At 42.5% G+C, this 19,687-nt stretch overlaps 2 protein-coding genes and 1 pseudogene across 3 annotated transcripts; 2 read left to right on the forward strand and 1 right to left on the reverse strand.

The window, feature by feature from the left end:
* Positions 1-143: 143 nt before the first annotated feature.
* On the forward strand, positions 144-5,116 carry tdp2b (tyrosyl-DNA phosphodiesterase 2b). Of its 2 annotated transcripts, none has more exons than XM_028400712.1 (7): positions 144-403; positions 582-703; positions 790-939; positions 3,697-3,788; positions 4,093-4,211; positions 4,299-4,469; positions 4,555-5,116. In XM_028400712.1, the coding sequence occupies exons 1-7, from the start codon at positions 257-259 to the stop codon at positions 4,831-4,833; spliced, it is 1,080 nt and encodes a 359-aa protein (XP_028256513.1). In that variant the 5' UTR covers positions 144-256; the 3' UTR covers positions 4,834-5,116. The 2 variants fall into 2 exon arrangements, with proteins under 2 accessions (XP_028256513.1, XP_028256512.1); XM_028400711.1 differs by lacking the exons at positions 3,697-3,788; positions 4,093-4,211; positions 4,299-4,469; positions 4,555-5,116 and adding exons at positions 1,085-1,176; positions 1,328-1,446; positions 1,526-1,696; positions 1,782-2,301.
* A 1,952-nt stretch (positions 5,117-7,068) lies between these two features.
* Positions 7,069-19,554, reverse strand: tmem64 (transmembrane protein 64). The gene is made up of 3 exons (XM_028400695.1): positions 18,070-19,554; positions 10,502-10,657; positions 7,069-9,825 (listed from the first exon to the last, which is right to left on the reverse strand). The coding sequence occupies exons 1-3, from the start codon at positions 18,778-18,780 to the stop codon at positions 9,634-9,636; spliced, it is 1,059 nt and encodes a 352-aa protein (XP_028256496.1). The 5' UTR covers positions 18,781-19,554; the 3' UTR covers positions 7,069-9,633.
* Positions 14,624-17,182, forward strand: LOC114432593 (piggyBac transposable element-derived protein 4-like; annotated as a pseudogene).
* Positions 19,555-19,687: the final 133 nt, after the last annotated feature.

A 19,687-nucleotide genomic window follows, 5' to 3' on the forward strand; every position in this document is an offset into this window, starting at 1 on the left:
GAACATAAGCGTTTAGTTAATTTATTACTCGGTATTTTACAAATTGATTGCGTTCCCGCGATGGGGGGTGCATTTCACTGCAGGTATACAAAACTAGCCTACCACCCGGATCCTGAGTTGGGGTATCAAGTTTACCCGGAAGCATTTCTCTGGTGCACCTGAGATAAACATAAGACTGCAGACTAATGTTTTACTTTTAACTAAATGCTTGTATGTGTTTGTGGGAGAGATTCCGTCAAACTACAGTGGCTACAATATGGCGTCTACATCCAACTCTGACAAACCGACGGTTTCCAATGTAGAAGAAAGCAGAACTCGTCTTTGCGAAGAGTTTGCTGCGATTGCGGGAACCGACAGCGCCGCGGCCCAGTGCTACCTGGCTGAAAATGACTGGGAGATGGAGGTACAGTAGCTACAATACCTGGGGCTCCTCAGTTTTAACATTACTCTTGTAATTAGAGCCTGAAGGCTGCCGCTGGTTCCCAGAATTCCAGTTCACATCTGTATCTTATTTCCCACAGACTACATTAGCCTTTATGGCAAAATGTGCTAATTGTTTACATATCGTTTTTTTCTGTCAGAGAGCTTTGAACTCGTTCTTTGAGGCAGATATGGAGAGAGTCTTTGAAGAAGATTTTCCAGAGGAAGACTCCAGCCCCAAAACTAAGAGGCATAAGGCTGAGGAAAAACCTCCTGGAACCTGGTAAGCTTAGTGGGGAAAGTAGCCTTGTGTCCTTATGTTTAAACCTGTTAAAGTTTAACTAAATAATTCTCTGTACATGTTTTCAGCATCGATTTGACTAAGGACAGTCCTTCTACTGTACAGAAACCCTCAGAGGAAGATGACAGCAAACTGTCTCTGATCTCCTGGAATGTGGATGGACTGGATACAGACAACCTCGCAGAGCGTGCAAGAGGCCTCTGTTCCTACCTAGTGTTGTAAGAATGTGTTTTTTTTTTTTTTAAAGAATCATCTGTTATTTAATTTAGAGCAGGCTGCACATATCGCAGCCTCCCTAAGTTATTATATGTAACAAAGGCAGGCAATATATACATATATATGAGTCCCTTTTTTAATATACAGATATACTCCTGACGTGGTGTTCCTGCAGGAGCTTATCCCTCCATATGTGCAGTATCTGAAGAAACGAGCTGTCAGCTATTTAATCATAGAAGGTACAGACAGTAGCAGAATATTTATAATAAATCAAATCCATAGTGATGATTGTTGTCACATACGTGTCTTCGTACTTATACAGCTTTATGTATACACTGGGGCTTGTATGACGAAAGATGTTAGCTGTGGTTAAAAATCTCCATCCTCCAGGTGGTGAAGAGGCTTACTTCACTGGGATGATGCTAAAAAAGTCACGGGTCAAGTTTGCGGAGAGTGAGATTGTAACTTACCCCACCACTCAAATGATGAGGAATCTGCTTGTGGCTCAGGTCTGTACAGCACCATCTTACAGTGTGCTACGTGTATAAGCTTACCTGTACATGATGCAACTCCCTTTGTTGCAATCAGGTGAATTTCAGGGGCCAGAAGCTGTGTCTCATGACGTCCCACCTGGAGAGCTGTAAGGGCCACGCGGAGGAGCGGATGAAACAGCTGCGAGTGGTGATGCAGAGGATGAGAGAGGCTCCAGAGGACGTCACAGTCCTGTTTGGAGGGGACACAAACCTGAGAGACCCTGAGGTGTGTCCAGTGTTTCCCATTAGGTGAAGCCAGTTAAGAAAATGTTTAACTCCACAGTAAATGTTTGCTTTGGACCTCCTCTCAGGTGGCCAAAGTGGGCCTGCCTCCCAATGTCTGTGATGTGTGGGAGCGTCTGGGCAAGCAGGAGCACTGTCGCTACACATGGGACACAAAAGCCAACACCAACAAGACTGTTCCCTTTGTAAGCCGTTGCCGCTTCGACCGTATCTACCTCCGCCCAGCCACCAAGGAGGGAGTCCCACATTTGGTACCTGATCACATGGCCCTGGTGGGGCTGGAGAAGCTGGACTGTGGTCGCTACACTAGTGATCACTGGGGGATTTATTGTAGCTTCAGTGCTGGATAGAAATGAGCAAAACAACAAGAAACAGAGCTTTGGATTTGTGTTTTTTTACACAGTGCAGAGGTGATCAGATCACAGCAAGACTTTCTGAGTGACAGAAGCAATTCTGACCTCATGTGTGGTTGGTTGCCTGTTGATGATATGCCCTGATTTTAGTAGGTTTACTTTTACCTCTCTCTTGTGTCTCTGCTTCATGTTAAAACCAATAAAAGAAAAAAAGTCTGTATTGTTTTGAAATTAATTTTACTGTTTGAAAGTTATTGATCCTGAAACAATACCGAGGAATATGAACACAAGGTTTGGAGGGGTAGTCAAATAAAAATATACATACACACGACAAAAAAAACATACAAAACTGCCACAGACACACACTGATTTTCAAAATAAAAACCCCCAAACAATTCCATGAAGTGACAAGCACGGGGGTATTCAAAATAAAAGCCTTAAAGACCCATTCGAGTTACAAGTGTTTTTACATTTTTTGTCAGAGTCATCACATTTAACCACACCTCTGATATAAACACCCTGCTATAACTTCCCCGTGACTCGTTGTTTGAGGCGGACATGGAGAGAGTGTTTAAAGAACGTTTTCCAGAGGGAGGCTCCAGCCCCAAAACTACGGGCCAAAAGGCTGAGGAAACCCCTCCTGGAGCCTGGTAAGCCTACAGTGGGCAAATTAGCCCTATGTGTTAGTTTAAACTCGCTAAAGTTCAACAAACGAGTTCTCTGTATGTGTTTTCAGCATCGATTTTACTGAGGACAGTGCTTCTACTGTACGGAAACCTGCGGGGGAAGATGAAAGCAAACTGTCCATGATCTCCTGGAACGTGGACGGACTGGACACAGAGGAGCTCGCGGAGCGTTCAAGGGGCCTCTGCTCCTACTTAGTGTCGTAAGAATGCGTATATGTTCTTTTTTCCCCCAGGAATCATCTGTAACTGTTTGATTTAGAGCAGGGGTTACCACGGGTTTTGGCTTGGGAGGTACCAAGTTCAGGGCTGTCCGACACGTCTGTCACGATCGATCCATCGTTCCCTCAACATGACTCTGCGTAATGACTCTTTTATAACGCCGATGACCCACTTACTTCCTCCTAATCGCTTGCGTCTGTTTGTGCCTTTGTGCACGTACAGTATAGGAGGGTAAATGATCAGAGGAGTTAGAGCTCTTACGTGAATACACGATCTTTAAGCAATGCAAGTGTTTGAGCCACGTCAACAAACCGACAGCCAGCTGGATGCTGCGGGCTGAGAGGGACAGTACTGCCGGACTGATGTGAGTCTGGATGACTGTAAGGAGTGAAGGTGTCACGCTCTGCGCTGTGTTTTTGTAATGTCCCTCAATCATGATGCCGGTGCGGTTGATTTACTTTAGGCCCTTCCTACAAATGTAAACAAAGAGGGCACCGCTAAGAAATAGGTCATGAGTGCACACATATCTAACAGCCTCTCTGAGTCATTATGGAAGGAAGGTAGGCAGTGTGTGTATATATATATATATATATATATATATATATATATATATATATATATATATATATATATATATATATATATATATATATGTGTGTGTGTGGGAGCATCTGGCATCTGGGCATATATATATATATATAAGTGGTTCCCCCTTTTTTACACAGATATACTCCTGACGTGGTGTTCCTGCAGGAGCTCATCCCTCCATACGTGCGGTATCTGAAGAAACGAGCTGTCGGCTATTTACTCATAGAAGGTACAGACAGTAGCAGGATATTCAGGGCTGGATTCTGCTTTTGTTTCAGTGTCACACATAACATTGATCCATAGTGATGATTGTTATCACATAAGTGTCTTTGTACATATACAGCTTTTGTGTAGACTGGGGCCAGGGCCCAAGCCTTTATGGAGCCTTAAGCAAAATTTCATACCACCACCACCTCACTATCATTACCATAATGAGTAATTTGCTAAAATATAAACTATAAAATATACATTTGATCATGGACGTTTGGTGCTCTTGGGGGCCCTCAGCGTGGTTAAAAATATCCATCCTCCAGGTGGTGAAGAGGCTTACTTCACTGGGATGATGCTAAAAAAGTCACGAGTCAAATTTGTGGAGAGTGAGATTGTAACTTACCCCTCCACTCGCATGATGAGGAATCTGCTTGTGGCTCAGGTGTGTACAGCACCATCTTACAGTGTGCTACGTGTATAAGCTTACCTGCACATGATGCATCTCTTGATGCATCTTTGTTGCAATCAGGTGAATTTCAGGGGCCAGAAGCTGTGTCTCATGACGTCCCACCTGGAGAGCTGTAAGGCCAACGCGGAGGAGCGGATGAAACAGCTGCGAGTGGTGATGCAGAGGATGAGAGAGGCTCCAGAGGACGTCACAGTCCTGTTTGGAGGGGACACAAACCTGAGAGACACTGAGGTTTGTCCAGTGTTTCCCATTAGGTGAAGCCAGTTAAGAAAATGTTTAACTCCACAGTAAATGTTTGCTTTGGACCTCTTCTCAGGTGGCCAAAATGGGCCTGCCTCCCAATGTCTGTGTGTGGGAGCATCTGGGCAAAAGGGAGCACTGTCGCTACACATGGGACACCAAAGCCAACACCAACAAGTCTATTGAGTTTGTATGCCGTTTTCGCTTTGACCGTATCTACCTCCGCCCTGCCACCAAGGAGGGAGTCCCACATTTGGTTCCTGAGCGCATGGCCTTGGTGGGGCTGGAGAAGCTGGACTGTGGTCGCTACACTAGTGATCACTGGGGGATTTATTGTAGCTTCAGTGCTGGATAGAAATGAGCAAAAACAACAACAAAAACAGAGCTTTGGATTTGTGTTTTTAATTTTGTAAATGTGGACCCCAGGAAGAATAGTAATGGGGATCTATAATAAACCAATAAACCAAACTTATCAAATCACACATGTTTGTAGTATTGCCTTCGGCCACTAGAGGGCAGTACAGATGTGAATTACAGCTGATTAAAACAATGAGGGATACAGTCCTTAAGGGAGAGATCAGTCTATGTATTAAAAAGGTGCGGGTCAAAAAGAGAAAATAAAATGTTCTATGAAGATGTTTTATTCTCACTCATTTTTGGGGTTTTTCTTAAAAGCACCTGCTCCATATACACCCCAGAAGATGCCATGTTCCCTGTGGTGCACCCTTCAAACTGGAGTGTTTTCACATTTGTATGACAGGAAGACAGCACAGTAAAAAAAAAAAACGTGTTGACCTTTAGAGAGGACACACACAGAAGTGACTCTTCCCTGTGAGCAGGCATCACCAGGACAGGCCCACCTCTCTCATTTGTCCTCTGAGCAGCAAGGACACATGAGCTGAATCTGCACAGCTACAGATAAAAAAAACCCAAAACACTTTAGCAGCATCCTGCTCTGTTGTGGCATTACATAGCCCGACAACAGCCTAAATCAGTTCAATTGATTCCCAGGCTTGATCCAGAAGTGCATTATATTGTGCACAGTCAGTGTAGTGACACACTATGGGACAGAGGAGGAGAACAGCAGCAGGTCAGAGATGGTGCAGATGGAGACAGCAGCTGTTTAGGCCAAGAAAGCTGTCATGTGATCCATCCATGTGCCTTGAGGAGGATTCCGCTGCCAGAGGCCAATCACCGTTTCCCTCCTCTACAAATCCATAAACATCTGCACCACAACTTTCCCTCTGAAAGGCTGCATGGATGTATTCCAAGATCATCTCACTCACTCTGGCATTTTTTTTTCACTCTCTGTGTCGTCAAGCACCAACAGCAGCCTCACAGATGTATTTTTGGAGTTTTCCCTACAGAAGCGTAGCCCTCAGTTACATCCAGTGCTTTCATTCGAGGCCCGTCAAAATGAATGTTCTTGGTTTTGTGCAGATGTAGCTGTGTGCTGGCGGGGAGGCTCTGGGATCAGATTTGTCCTTTGAGGTGGGGTTGGATGATGATGGATCTGACACAGATCTGACCTGAGCCCGAGAAAGGATCAGTGGTTTGTGTGAAGGGCATCAGTTCATGGTAACAGATGAAGCTGTAATTGTGAGTTTTGTCTTCTGCCATTTCACTAATAGATTTCGGCTTTTTCTGGGACCTTTTTCAGAATGTGAGCAGATGCCCTTGGGCTTCTTTTGCACTGTATGTAGTTTCACTGTGGTCAGCTCAGTCTATGTGAACTATCCACCTCCCTCTGTACAGAGAGCTTGTTAGAGGCGAGGCAAGGGCAAGCCTAAGTGGTGCTCCAATCTATATCAACCACCACCACCACATCCATCACTACTTCACTTCAGAATCACTCTGACAAGCTGCCCCAGAAGCCAGAATTATTTCTGGATGTACAGTGCTGCTGCTGCATATTTGAATACTCACAGTATTTAGAGCTTTGCAGATAAGGGGGAAACGTTCTGAGCAGGAATATTTTTATCTCTCAAAGGGTTAGTTGGCTAATATGTGGCAACTCTAACACTCGTTTGGATTGCGAAAAAAAAAAATGATTTTTATAAAATTTGGAACCTCAGCAGAAGATGGATGAAATTACATTAAATTCACATTTTAGTTGAGAAGTGCAAGTTTCCCCACTGATATTAATTCAATAACAAAATACTAAAGGCTGACAGAAAGGCACACAAGGACAGATGTGATTACATAACATAATACAAGCTGTCACTTCTAAAACAAACAGGAGTGGTCTACAGGCGAAGTGGATTAACTGTTTATATCAAATGGTTTAAGTATCTGGACACTGCAGCAGAGGCTGGGGGCCTGACTTTGTTTCCTTCCAGGTCATAGCTGAAAGAACTGGATGATGCATTTTTTATAAGAACTGATTATTATTAATGCATGCAAGCAGCACTTTAAGACTGTAGCTGTAAGGTAGAGCTGATTCTAGCAACGTTTTATACTGCCAGGTGACCAAAGGTTCTTTTATTTTTTTTTACAAAAACACATTTTAAAATGTTATTCACACTTCCATGATGATCATTTATGTCTGGGAAAAAAGTCTGTGTTAAAGATAAAATCACTGATCAAAAAGTTGTAACAAAGTCTGACAGGTTTATTTCTTTCATAAATAACACTGAACAAGCATTGTACAGTGATAAATAATATTTATACACTGTAAAATTATCTGTATTACAAAATACAGTATATGTGTAATGCACTTGATATAGAATGGGAAGTATTGCATTTCATAGCACCAAACATGACCTATAACTTGACCCTTTAACATTCTCACACTGCTTTTCTCCATAACAGCTCAGGTGTGCAGTTACATCCCAGACCTAGGTCTTATATGGGTGTCTATGAAATATACTTCCCTTAGGAATCAGTTGTTGCATAACTATATCTAAGTAAAGTAGAGCCCACCTAGGAAGAACCAAAGCCTTTATTGTAAATCTGCTCATGTTTCCACAACACAGAGTCCTAGTTGAGAGGCTGACTGATTTTATGACGGGTGTCCATGGTGGCCAATCCAGATTTTTGCATTAAAGAATGTATAAACGCCCACTTCTTCTTCCAGGTTCTTGAGTCACTTTGCTTTTAGAGAATCTCTGTCAGGTGACATGATCTTATAATTTTATAGGAACAGCAAGGCTTTGTTCTTTTTTTTGTCTAGACTTATCACGTAAACTTTCAATTTATGTAAGAAACTGGAAAAGATGTTCATGCCACAGTTTCAGGGACTCTCCAAAACAAGTGCTACAAAACTGAGCAAGCTGTGTTCTGGCCACAGATGTCGTGTATCTCGTGACATGTCCTTTACATCACAGGCAGCACAGAAGTGTCCGTCAGAGGCAGCGGGAGGTAAAAGGCAGGTTTGAACACTGTAACACAAAGTCCAAATCTGGGAAAAGATGACTCAATCCAACAGCAAAATATACATCGACAACCCCCCACCCCCTTAAGGTTTTACAAACAGATCTTGGCTAAATACTTACTGGTAGGACTTATTTTTTTGCTTTTGACTGTCAAATATTATTGCTAATTTCAAACAGGAAAGGGGCCATTAAACCAACATTTAGCATGGAAATAACTGTACGGCTTGTCAGAGAAGTCTGACAGCATGGAATGTGTTTGGATGAAGACTGATTCTGGCTTTTAGAAGAAAAAAAAAGTAGTACAAAATGAAAAAAAATAAAAATAAAACTTGTGCCAGCATTACAAAACAGGCTTTTGTGAACAATTACAGGGACACAACAATGGATCATACACTGTAGGAGCCCTTATTAATCCTCATCCAGTCTGAGGAGCAGCATCACAATAAATGTAGAAATAAAAAGTAGTATCACATTCATCACTTAAGTGTCCGTGTAGTGTTTGATTGTCGGCTTTTGAGACTCACCCGGTTCTACTCTTGACCAATCAAACCCACTTCCTCGTTTATCTGTGAGAAAATAACGTCTGTGCAAAAGAACCTACAGCAAGAAAGCTTTGTTGATGTAAGAGCTAAAAATGCACAAACCGTTCACAGGTAAAGTCTGTCATCTCTAAATTATGGCACATAAAAATAAAAGCCTCTTTATTTCATCTAGCTTACTCATCTATAATGTAAGTAAATAAAACACAGACTTGTGTTATTTTTGTATGCACGAGAACATTTCTGATTAGTTTGGTTTCAGCACAGAAATATGACATTCATGCCATTTTGTTGCTTGATGTATTGCACTGACTTGTCACAAACTACCTTTTTAAACAAAATAAACTATGCATTAATACCTAAAGAATAATCTCCCTGCCAAATAAAGGATTTAAATGAATGCTAAACATTTACAGGAAAACTTGACATCTCAGTTTCGTTCTTGCAGCAGAACGACAAGGAGCAGACCACTATTAAAAAACCTGTCCTGGCAGAAACATTCCTGAGTTTCCTGCTGTGAATCTCCTCTCCAGCTGCTCTCATCAAAACTGCAGAAGCGCTAAAATGATCTCTGGGCAGACGAGGCTGATTCAGCTGACGTGGTCATAAGCCAGGAGAGTTACACACACACATACACACACACACACACCGAGATGCTCACTGAGAGCTTTTTCCGCTCTCCCCACAGTCCAAAAATAAGACACTCAAAAACTGAACTGGACTGAAAAACCAAATCATTCAGAAATATTAATAATGCCCTTATATTGTGAATGAGCACTGGATGTAAGACAAACAGAAGGTAACCTGAAATAAAAACAAAGCATGAAAGAAAGGTGCATAGGTTGGCATTCCTTTGACATTGAAATGGAAAATCTATTTCTTGGTTCTCTAGAAAGCTCCAGATTGCACATTCATGTTAGCAGGCAGTTAAAGCCTAGCATTGTTTTAAAAGATTCACTCACTACACCGTTTCTTATCATCCTAACACCTCCTGTAACAGAGTTAACAAGTACCAGAATAAAAAAAGAAAAAAGCGAATGTACTGCTGAACCCTCTTCATCAGCACCATTTCTTCAAAGGTGCCTGGTCCCACACATCTAACACGTCGTACCGACTAAAGGCTTTTTCACATGGATAGGTGGAAATTATTTATCATGCCACTGGCATGTGTTTGAACACCATCCAACACTCAGCTGGTTCCCCAAAACTGTGCAGTCCTACAATCGAGTGACCAAGCTGAGGTCACACCACGTTGATGCAGTTCCCACTGCCAGCTGTGGCTCTCTTGCTGCAGTAGGTGAAGCTGCTGTGATTGGTGGAGGAACCGTTCATGTGAGATGACTTTAGCTCCATTTGGCAAGCAGCAATGGCTGCATTGAGTTCCACTTGGGCGCGATGTACAACGTAAAACATCAGGCCAATGCTGATGATGATCTGTAACACAGGAGAGGACAACAAATCAGTGGTAAAACTTCACAATCATTTATTCATGTCTGTCATAATGAAGCTTTAGTTTGGCACTGTCATTTCTACCAATCAACTGACCCTTTCTGAACCTGAAGCATGTATGTATGCATGTATATATGTGTGTAAACCTTTATACTCAGACAATTATGTAAGTGAAGACTTGAAAGAGAGGCAGGTGTCTCAGGTCCTGCATTAGTAAACATTTTCACAGGCTGGATATATATGAATATAAACTACAAAGAAAAAAAACAACATTTATCCACTAACAGAGAATATTTCAAAGAATTTTGAGGGTGTGGTTCAGAGCTGTCACTTCAATAAATGGTAGTTTTCCTTCTGCTGTTCTCTGAAAAGGAGTGTCCCCTGCTGTCTCCACATGCCTGGCGTCATTTGCACTGCCACTATTGTCTGAAGCAATGAAATTATCCTGCTATTCTCAGAACTAGTCTGTAGTCTCTTGTGTCTGTGTGCTCGAAGCCACCTGAGATGAGTCTATGGAAAGTTTGTTTGCCCTGTTGTCATTTCAATGCTCCAGAGGTACCTGGTGAAGTTATTAACCCCTTCACACCAAGGCTATTACAAAGCAAAAGTGTGCTTCAGAAACTCTGTCTACATATTTAAAGTATTACCAGCATCAGCTCACCTGCAGGCTGAAAACAAAGTAGCCGCTGACACTTTGCTCAGCAATGACATCCTCCATGGTGCGAAGCGTGGTGCCCAGGTAGGAGTTAAGAAGCTGTGTGGGCAACAGACCCACAGAGGAGGCCACCAGGTAGTTTGGCAAGGACACATCTGTGATCTAGAAATTGAAAAAAAAAACTTTTCATTCACAGTCATTATTATATTAGTCTTATATATAAAGTCACTTCCATTGGACATTAGCACTGACCTGCTTACAGTAGTGCAATCTATCCATCACAGAATCTCAAACCGAGATGAAGAATGTCAGAACAAGCCTTTCATAAGTCCTGGTCAAATGATTTCACACCAGTTGACACATGATTCACAAGTGAATTCACAAGTGAATCATGTGTCTTCAGGCTCGAACACAAATATTCTCCAGGTGACTTCACTTGAGTTCCCAACTGAGTTATAATAGAATGTTACATTTAAGAGAAGTTGCAACAAATTCCTCTTTTGGAAAATTCAATTTCTATCATTCTGGTTGTGCTGGTGAACAAATTCCAAGAACTATCAAGTGTAACTATGTTGGACATATTATCACACATACTCGGTGTCATATTTCATAGCTGGGTACAACAACCTAAATATAAACAAGTGTCTGTGTTGCACTTGTGTCTCTGTTGCTGTCACCCTTGATCCCTTGATTAAATGATGACATAAGCCGATGTGTGTCTGTGCTGGCTGTGTGAGGATGTGACCTTGGAACTGTGTGCACTGTGACTGCACTGACTGTCTGATAGTGGCTATTGCGTGTTGCTGCAAGATGCTGCCTGTGCCAAAATGTTATCAGGGCTCGAAAACATTTATGTGAGATCCAGTCCGAGTGTCTTATTGCAGTGATAAATCCTAAACTCTCTCCAGTTATCACGCTAAAGACTGATAAGACTCTGGGATACACAGCGTAAAAAAACAGACCTTATCAAATCCTGGTTAATAAGGGTACTGTTGTTGTTTTTCCTTGGAATATTTCGCTATGTATTCTTCCCTCTGTGCCATCACGTAACCGCCATTCCTCCTTGAAAGATTAGCACTGATGTGTCCACACCATGTGTCAACACAGTCAAAAAGCCTGCAGCTGATCTCTGAGACATGAGAGCTACAGAAGAAAAAGAATGCAGTCTCTTTCTCTCAGCCATCAGTTGTGCAGTCCTCTGAAGTCCTTTCCCACCCAAGCATCTACTGCATGCAGCTGTTTTATATATATGACCAGGGAAGGGCTAGTCATTGGTATTTTTATAATAGTGCAGGGAATTTCCACTGAACCACATACTTGCTTTGGCAAGGCTGTATATCAAAACAATCTATAAATTCAACTGAAAAGCCCCATTCTATGTCTGACCTGATTTATTCAGAGCAGCAGCAGTGCAGGTCTAACATTGGGCTTGTGAACAAAGCAGTAAGTAGGGTATATTGACTACATAGTAAATATCAGGATGCTACTGTGATACTGTTTTCATTTGTCTCTGCACACACACAGGGTTTAATCTGGTGATATTGATGGTGGCACAAACATATTCTTTGTAGTTAGGGTCCTATAAATCACATGATGAATTCCCCAATTGCCTAATCAGAAGAAGAGGGATGGAGCCAAGCTAGTGAGCAGTGTTAAGTGTAATAAAATAAAGGCGGGGAGCTGAATACATCCACTGCGTCCTCAAAGGATTCACAACATTTTTCCTGTGCTCTCCCCATTGTTTTGCTAAATCCTGCAGTCTCAGTGTCGTTTTAGGTTACCCGCTATAATGTAGCACAGTCCACTTCAGCAGAAACAAGCGATGGGCATGGTGAAATGTAGCCTCACCCACAGAAAGTGCTTACCAAGGGCAGAGTAGACAATATGTAATTCCATGGTGAGGCAGTACAAGCCTAGAAGTAGCCACCCATGGCTAGTTTAATTTTTATTGCTGAGACTACGATCATAAAGATACACCATTAGCTCGGCTTAACAATGAATCGAGGTGAATCACAAGGTATACTCCGAGAACCTGAGCAGAGTTTGAAATCTCTCCCGGAAAGAGAAGTGAAAATGGCAGGTGGTGTGTGAGATTCAGCCTATTAGCCTGCTTCTGGAAGGGTCTTAACTCCCAGGTGAAGAATCTAATCTGACATTCACTTTTCCATCTGGAACAAAAGAGTTTCACTCTGAGGTGTATGTGACAAGTCTACAAGTCTATCTTTCTCCACAAACTTGCATCACCACAGAAATGTGCAACTGGGACTCGGTCTGGAAACTTGACTTTAATTTTTCCAGGGCTGTGAAGAGCAAAAATACCTTTGCACTCAAACCTAAAATAAATCTAAGGGATCCACAATCTCAAAAGTCATAGTCATAGACAATTAACCAAACACAGACAAACCTTCAAAGACAAGCAGCATAACGTGAAACTAATGGGCAAAAAGATGACAAATAAAACCTGGCATGACACAAAATATGACCCATCTTTGTGGGACTTCGAAGTAGCCTTTCTTTTTTTGTTTACTTTCCCCTCCAGATCCCAATTCACACCAGCCTGTAACAATACCCTATAATGTGCCCCCTGACAAACCAATTTTGGGAAACCAATAACACTGGTGACAGTGGCAGCAGTTGAGCAACACAATTGCAAAAAGCCTGTCCTTTTGACTTTGACACGTCATTTTCTGCATAGTGGGTACGTGTACTGACAACTGTTAATGCTTTATCAGTCATTCCTTGCATGAAAGGGACATTTCAACCTTTGGACACAGAGCTATGTCCCAACCATGGAGCCCAAAGAATGAACCAATGAAGGAGAAGCTGTTTAAAGTCAGTCAGGCAAAGGAAACCCATCTGCTGTGCTTGTAGAGTATGTCCTCCTTAACACAGTCTATGAGCAGTTGAACTGCTGATCACAGTGTTAAAACAGTAAACAGTAATAATGTCAACATTTACAATCAGCGTCTAACCTCTAGCATGGTGATTACATTTAATTTAAGTAGTTATTCCAGGGTAGACACCACAACAGCTGGAAAGAAAAAACAACTTGTGCAAAAACAGGTTTCTGTAACCTTCAATTTTTAAAACATAGCTGACAAATGTGATAACAATGAAACAACACTCATCCTTAGTCATCTCCCATTCAAATAAATTAATTTTGAAAAGATCATTGCAGATTTTAAAGAGCACATCAACTCTCACCAGCTGTTTTGTGCTTACGCCAAACCAGCCTGTCACTGTAAGCTCACAGCTCAACTCTAATGTCACAGCCAAAGCATCTGAATTTGAGATGCTTCTCAAATAACAGCCAGCCTCAGTCAATGTACAAGTGCAGCACAAACACTGCCTGCAGTGACTCTTGTACCAACTCAGCTGATTACTGGCATGATCTCATCTCACTGTTAAGGTGCAAGGGTCATTTAAACAGATGCACTTATGCAATGTGGATGTCAAAGTCCATGAGAATAAATGTTGCACTCAGGTGTTTGATCCTAAATTAAAATATATAAAAACAAAATAAGCTTAATATCTTTAGTACAACATGGTGTAGAGTAATATGCAACAAAGGACAGTTTAACACACTAATATAACTGGTCGAGCGAGGATCAAAACTCAGTGGAGGATAATCTACAGAAATATGACAGACATCTGTAATACATGACAAATAAGTCACTTAGTTTCAATTATTTCTAATTTCTCTCCACTCTCCAATGTGTCAATATTTGCTATCACATTTGTTATACTAACAATTCAAATAGGGATCACAAAGTGCTGTTTATTGTGGGGAAGGTATGTCTGTTATCTCTCTCAGCTGAGAAATGCCTGAGTAAATCAGGCACCCTAGCAAACTTAGTCATTTTACACTATATAATTACTGTGGTTGCAAAACACACTAACGTCATCTTCTCTTTTTCTTTCCTGCCTCAGGCCTGTGCATCAACTTCTTCATGCTAGAAGCTATAAATGCCTTTCAAGCTGCCCAGTTTGCAGCCACTTGTGCATATTTGTGCTTCTGTTGGTTTCTGCACTCAACCATATTTTCATTCTACTCTAGCCAGATATTTTTCCATGGAGCAACTTTAAAAATAGGTGAAGTTATGCATTTAACCCTCCTGTTGTCCTCGGGTCAAAATGACCCGCTACTGTGTTTAAAAACCCCAAAAAATGACCTTAATGATAATTTTTGTACTTGAAATTTTATGACTTTTCCTAGATTGACCCAAACTTTAAAAAAAGTGAATTGTTGCCTTTGTTCACACTATCATGTATGCTGTACAAAAAAAGGTACAAAGGTGGTCTTCGGGTCAAAATGACCCAACAGTGAAATTCAACTAAAATCACAGTCACAGAGTTATTTACACACAACAGAATGTGAGAATGTTTTAGTTCTGCCTCAGATCAATCAGTAGCAGACGTAAACAATCAGTAGCAGACGTAAATAAGACAAGAGTTCTCGTGGACAGTGCCTTTGATCTGTGGATTTCCAGAAGTTATAAAGGTGCTGCAGATGACATTACCCCCATATCTCTCTGTGCTGAAGCCATGAGTGCACGTTATAACGTCCAAAAGGCTCTGGAGCTGATTTTTTCAGATGTCCAGCAAGACAACTCTGATTCAGAGGAGGAAGTGGTATCAGAAGAAGAAGATGGGGAGGAATACAACCCAGAGCATGATGAATCATCTTCAGAAGAAGAAGAAAATGCTGAAGCTGAAAGAGAGACTTTCCTTTCAAAAAACAGCAAAATAACATGGTTCTCGGAAGCATATGACCAACATGGCAGGGAGGCAGAACAAAATGTCATAAAGATGACCCCAGGACCCACAAGATATGCTGTTTCTCATGCCCATGACATTGTCTCTACATTCTACCTGTTCATCACACCACCAATAAAAAAATAATCCTGGAGATGACAAATCTGGAGGGTTTTCGCAAAAATGGAGACAGCTGGAAAAAGATGGATGAGACTGATCTGCGGGCCTACTTAGGGCTGCTCATCTTAGCAGGTGTTTACAGGTCCCGAGGTGAGGCTGCAGCCAGTCTATGGGATGCAGAGAGTGGAAGGCCAATTTTCCGAGCTACAATGCCACTCAAACTCTTTCACACCTATTCAAGACTGCTACGTTTTGATAACCGCGAGTCAAGACCAGCGAGACGTGTGACAGACAAACTTGCAGCCATAAGAGAGGTCTGGGATAAGTGGGTGGAGCGGCTGCCCTACCTCTACAACCCAGGGCCTGATGTAACAGTGGATGAGCAACTGGTTCCATTTAGAGGTAATTTATTTTCATATTTCTAATAAAAGTGATTTTCACTATTGAATTATATGACTGTTTTCTGTGACTCAGATACAAATTATTGATGCTAATCTCTGTCCAAAGGTCGTTGTCCTTTCCGCCAGTATATGCCCAGCAAGCCAGCAAAATATGGGATCAAGTCATGGGTGGCTTGCGATGCCAAATCAAGCTACGCTTGGAAGATGCAAGTCTACACTGGGAAGCTGACCAGTGGAGGTCCAGAGAAGAACCAGGGGATGAGAGTAGTGCTTGATGTGACAGAGGGACTGAGGGGTCACAATGTGACATGTGACAATTTTTTCACCTCTTATGAACTCGGACAGCAGCTCCTGAAGAGGAAGATAACCATGGTTGGCACAGTTCGAAAGAACAAGCCTGAGCTCCCACCTGCACTGCTTGCAACAAAGGAGAGAGAGGTCTTCTCATCCAAGTTTGCCTTCACACCCACCACCACCCTAGTGTCCTACATCCCAAAGAAAAATAAGAATGTAGTACTTCTGAGCACACTACACACAGATGCTGGCATTAGTGATCGTGAGGACAGGAAGCCATCCATCATCCTAGACTACAACTGTAACAAAGGGGGTGTGGACAATCTAGATAAGGTGATTGGAACCTACAGCTGCAGAAGGATGACTGCCCGCTGGCCCCTGGTCATCTTCCACAACATCATTGATGTTTCCTCTTACAATGCCTTTGTGATTTGGAGAGAGATCAACCCAACCTGGATGCCTCGTAAGCAGAACAAGAGGAGGGTGTTCCTGGAGCAGTTAGGAAAGGCACTTGTAACACCACTTATTGAAAGGAGGAAGCATTTCCCCCGCACAGAAGCCTCTGCAGCAGTTGTCAAAGCTATACAGAGTGCAGGAACCCCTGATCAACCTGAGGATCCAGCTGCCACAGCCACTGCCCCAGCCGGGGCAAGTAAAAGAAAGAGATGTCAGTTCTGCCCGCCAAAGAAGGACTGTAAAACACATACTGTGTGCAGTAGGTGTAAGAAATATATCTGCAAGAGCTGTGCATTTGCATACTGCCCTACATGTGCTAATTAGTTGAATTATTGTTGTTTAGTTGGGTTATATTGTTTTTTGGATTGTATATTTTCTTACATTGTTCACTGGCAAAAAAATCAGAAGAATCTAACTCATTGCGATGAATTAAGAGGCATTCGATATTCCTTTTTGAATATTTGTTTTGTTTCTAAAACTATAGAAATGCAGGTGAAAAGGGAAAACTCAAGTATTTACATGTTTTGTGGTTAATGTTTCTTCAAGCAAAATAAAATTTGGTGTTTAAAAATCGAATAAACTGCTTATATTATTGTGGATTTAGTGAAGACGGGTCATTTTGACCGGGAGGACACGGGGTGTATAGAGGATATGAGGACAACAGGAGGGTTAATCTGAGCATTTCTGTGGCTTTCAGACATGTGAGTGACATGTAATGTAAAGTTCTCTGCAATTAGGTGGGGAAAAAATAAGCATATCAGAAATGAGTGAGTCAAAGTCATGGCCTCCCAGCTGACACTCGTCGCTAGACCCCATAAGACTGACTTTTACCAATTGGGTGTATCAATGGGTTGACCGAGAAGGGTAATCAGCAGCTATAAATTATCCATACCATTTAAGAAGGTCAGGGGCCTCAAGTTTAATGTAGGAATGCAGCTGAAAGCAACATAGTGACACTGCTTAGTGATGTTAGTCATGTGACATTTGTTGGCTTGATCAAAGGATTGATTGTCTACATAATGTTAATAACACCACATGTTCACAAAAACCACTGCTCAAACTAAAAACCTGACATATGGTTTTAAAAGTGATACTGATTGACTGGGTTTCATCTATGTACAAGAAGAATGAGGAATTTCTTTCTCTGCGGACTGGTTGTATTTTTTTTTTTTTACTGAAAAAAAGACTAGGGTCTGATCTAAATACTGAAGGAACAGGTCAACTACTTTGTCTATAGTTCATCACAACGGAAAGACTACTGGGGGCTCTGGACTGGATTCTGGCTAGTTGTGATTTCCCATGAGTGTTAGCTGACCTTGCAGTAAGAATATCATCCCCTTTTAAAATAAAATAAGGGTCACATGTTTGATTGTCAGCACAGTGAGTGAGTTGTTGAAACATCCTCCAGTAAAGAACTGCCACTCCTGGCTGGTCACCTGCTGTGACCACTCTACTATAACACATGACTTTACAATGGGCCCATCACATGACTTTGTAATGTCAATTTAATATGAAAAGAAAAGCTGGTAATACTGTTTTCATACTCACCGAGAAAACTGCATTTTGGAGCCCAAATGGTATGGGGGTGAGTCTTGCTAAGGCCACAATTTTGAGTCCACTTCCTCCTTCCACTACTCGTATGACAGCACTGAGCTGTTCACTGTTCCCAACTTTGTTCAACACCCAGTCAGTCAATAATCTTTTGCACACCAGGTGTGCCACAAAGGTCCCTATTAAAACTCCCACCATAACTAGTCCCATGCCCAGCACAAAGCCATAGAGGTAGCCAGCTGCCACATTGAGCACAATATATCCCCATCCACATGGGAAGGACACAATAATCAGACCAACTATAAACAACAAGGCTCCAACGAGGCTATCCAAGCTCTCCACCCAGAGCAGAAGGTCCTTGAGGTATTGGCGCACCAGGGCAACTGAGGAAAAGCACACAGCAGTCAGGATGCATGCTAGCAGGGCACTCTTGAAGCAAAAGGTGGTGATACAGCATGGGTGCCTGAACTCTCCACTGCTGGTGAAGGTTGTCACCCCTGCATCAGTGATGACCTCCGGGTCACCATCAGACTTCCCCAAGCCGACCCCTCGCTCATCAAATGCGCCGCATATTAGAATGTCAATTTTGTCACTCTCATCTGTGGCAGTCCTCTGCAGCCAGCGGTTCAGCTGGATCTGCGTCTTGCCTAGTGCATGCTTTACAAGCTTCGTGAAAAGATGCACGGTCGTGGCCCCTGATGTTGACATGTTGGCCCTTAAAAAGCTCTGGGGAAGAGTAGCAGGGCTCAGATCGTAACAACTGTGATGTTCAGGTTTCCAGTCTTTAAATCCAGCGCAGGTCCATGTCTGACAGTTCAACAGAAAACTTTTAAGAAGATGTCTTCAGCAGTAGACTTTCTGCTGCAACAACGGCAACGGCATAGTGAGACACAGAGATGAAATAAGTCACTCTCCTTGGCCATTACATGAATGGTTCGATTTATAAGTGTTTATCTTGGGTACACTAACTGGGCAACGAGCCAGTGCAGTGACTTAAAAGTGCCAGCTTTGTAGTCGCCGTCTGAAACACTCGCCATATTCATAGTTGTCATCGCTCAGCTCCGGACAAGGTTGAGTCAGTGGATGGAGGCATCTGTCAGAACCGGAGAGAGGTGAGCTGAGAGGACAGGGTTGAGAGGATAAGAAGAGAACTTGTGCACGAATCTCAGCCTTCTCCGGTATTTCCTCAAACTACTGGTAACACAAAGGCATAAATCACTGCAAGGCTAACTTACTCCCGTTAGCTAACTAGCTCGCTGCGTGGATAAAGTCCGACGTTGCATTTCAGAGACTAAACCACCGCAGCGGGCCTTCAGCGCCGCTTTTACCGGATACCACAGCGACAAACAGGATGCATAGGTCGGATATGAAAAACCAGTTTGCTCTGTCTCTGCCGGTTGGGTGTTGTTTCCCTAGTCGTCCTCCCCGTCCCACAGTGGATACTGCTGTTGACGCTGTTAAAGCTATTCATACCGACCACTGTTTGTGTCCCAGAATGCCAAGTATCCCTGGCCCACGTGACCGAGCGTTGGAAGTCTTTAACCAATCAGAAGCCAGAGCGTGTTGTCGCGATATTTCCCGGGATTGTTTGCGACGAGGTGCGTTGTTTTAAAAT

The sequence above is a fragment of the Parambassis ranga genome, chromosome 2 (genome assembly GCF_900634625.1).
Source record: "Parambassis ranga chromosome 2, fParRan2.1, whole genome shotgun sequence".
Classification (NCBI taxonomy): Eukaryota; Metazoa; Chordata; class Actinopteri; family Ambassidae; genus Parambassis; species Parambassis ranga.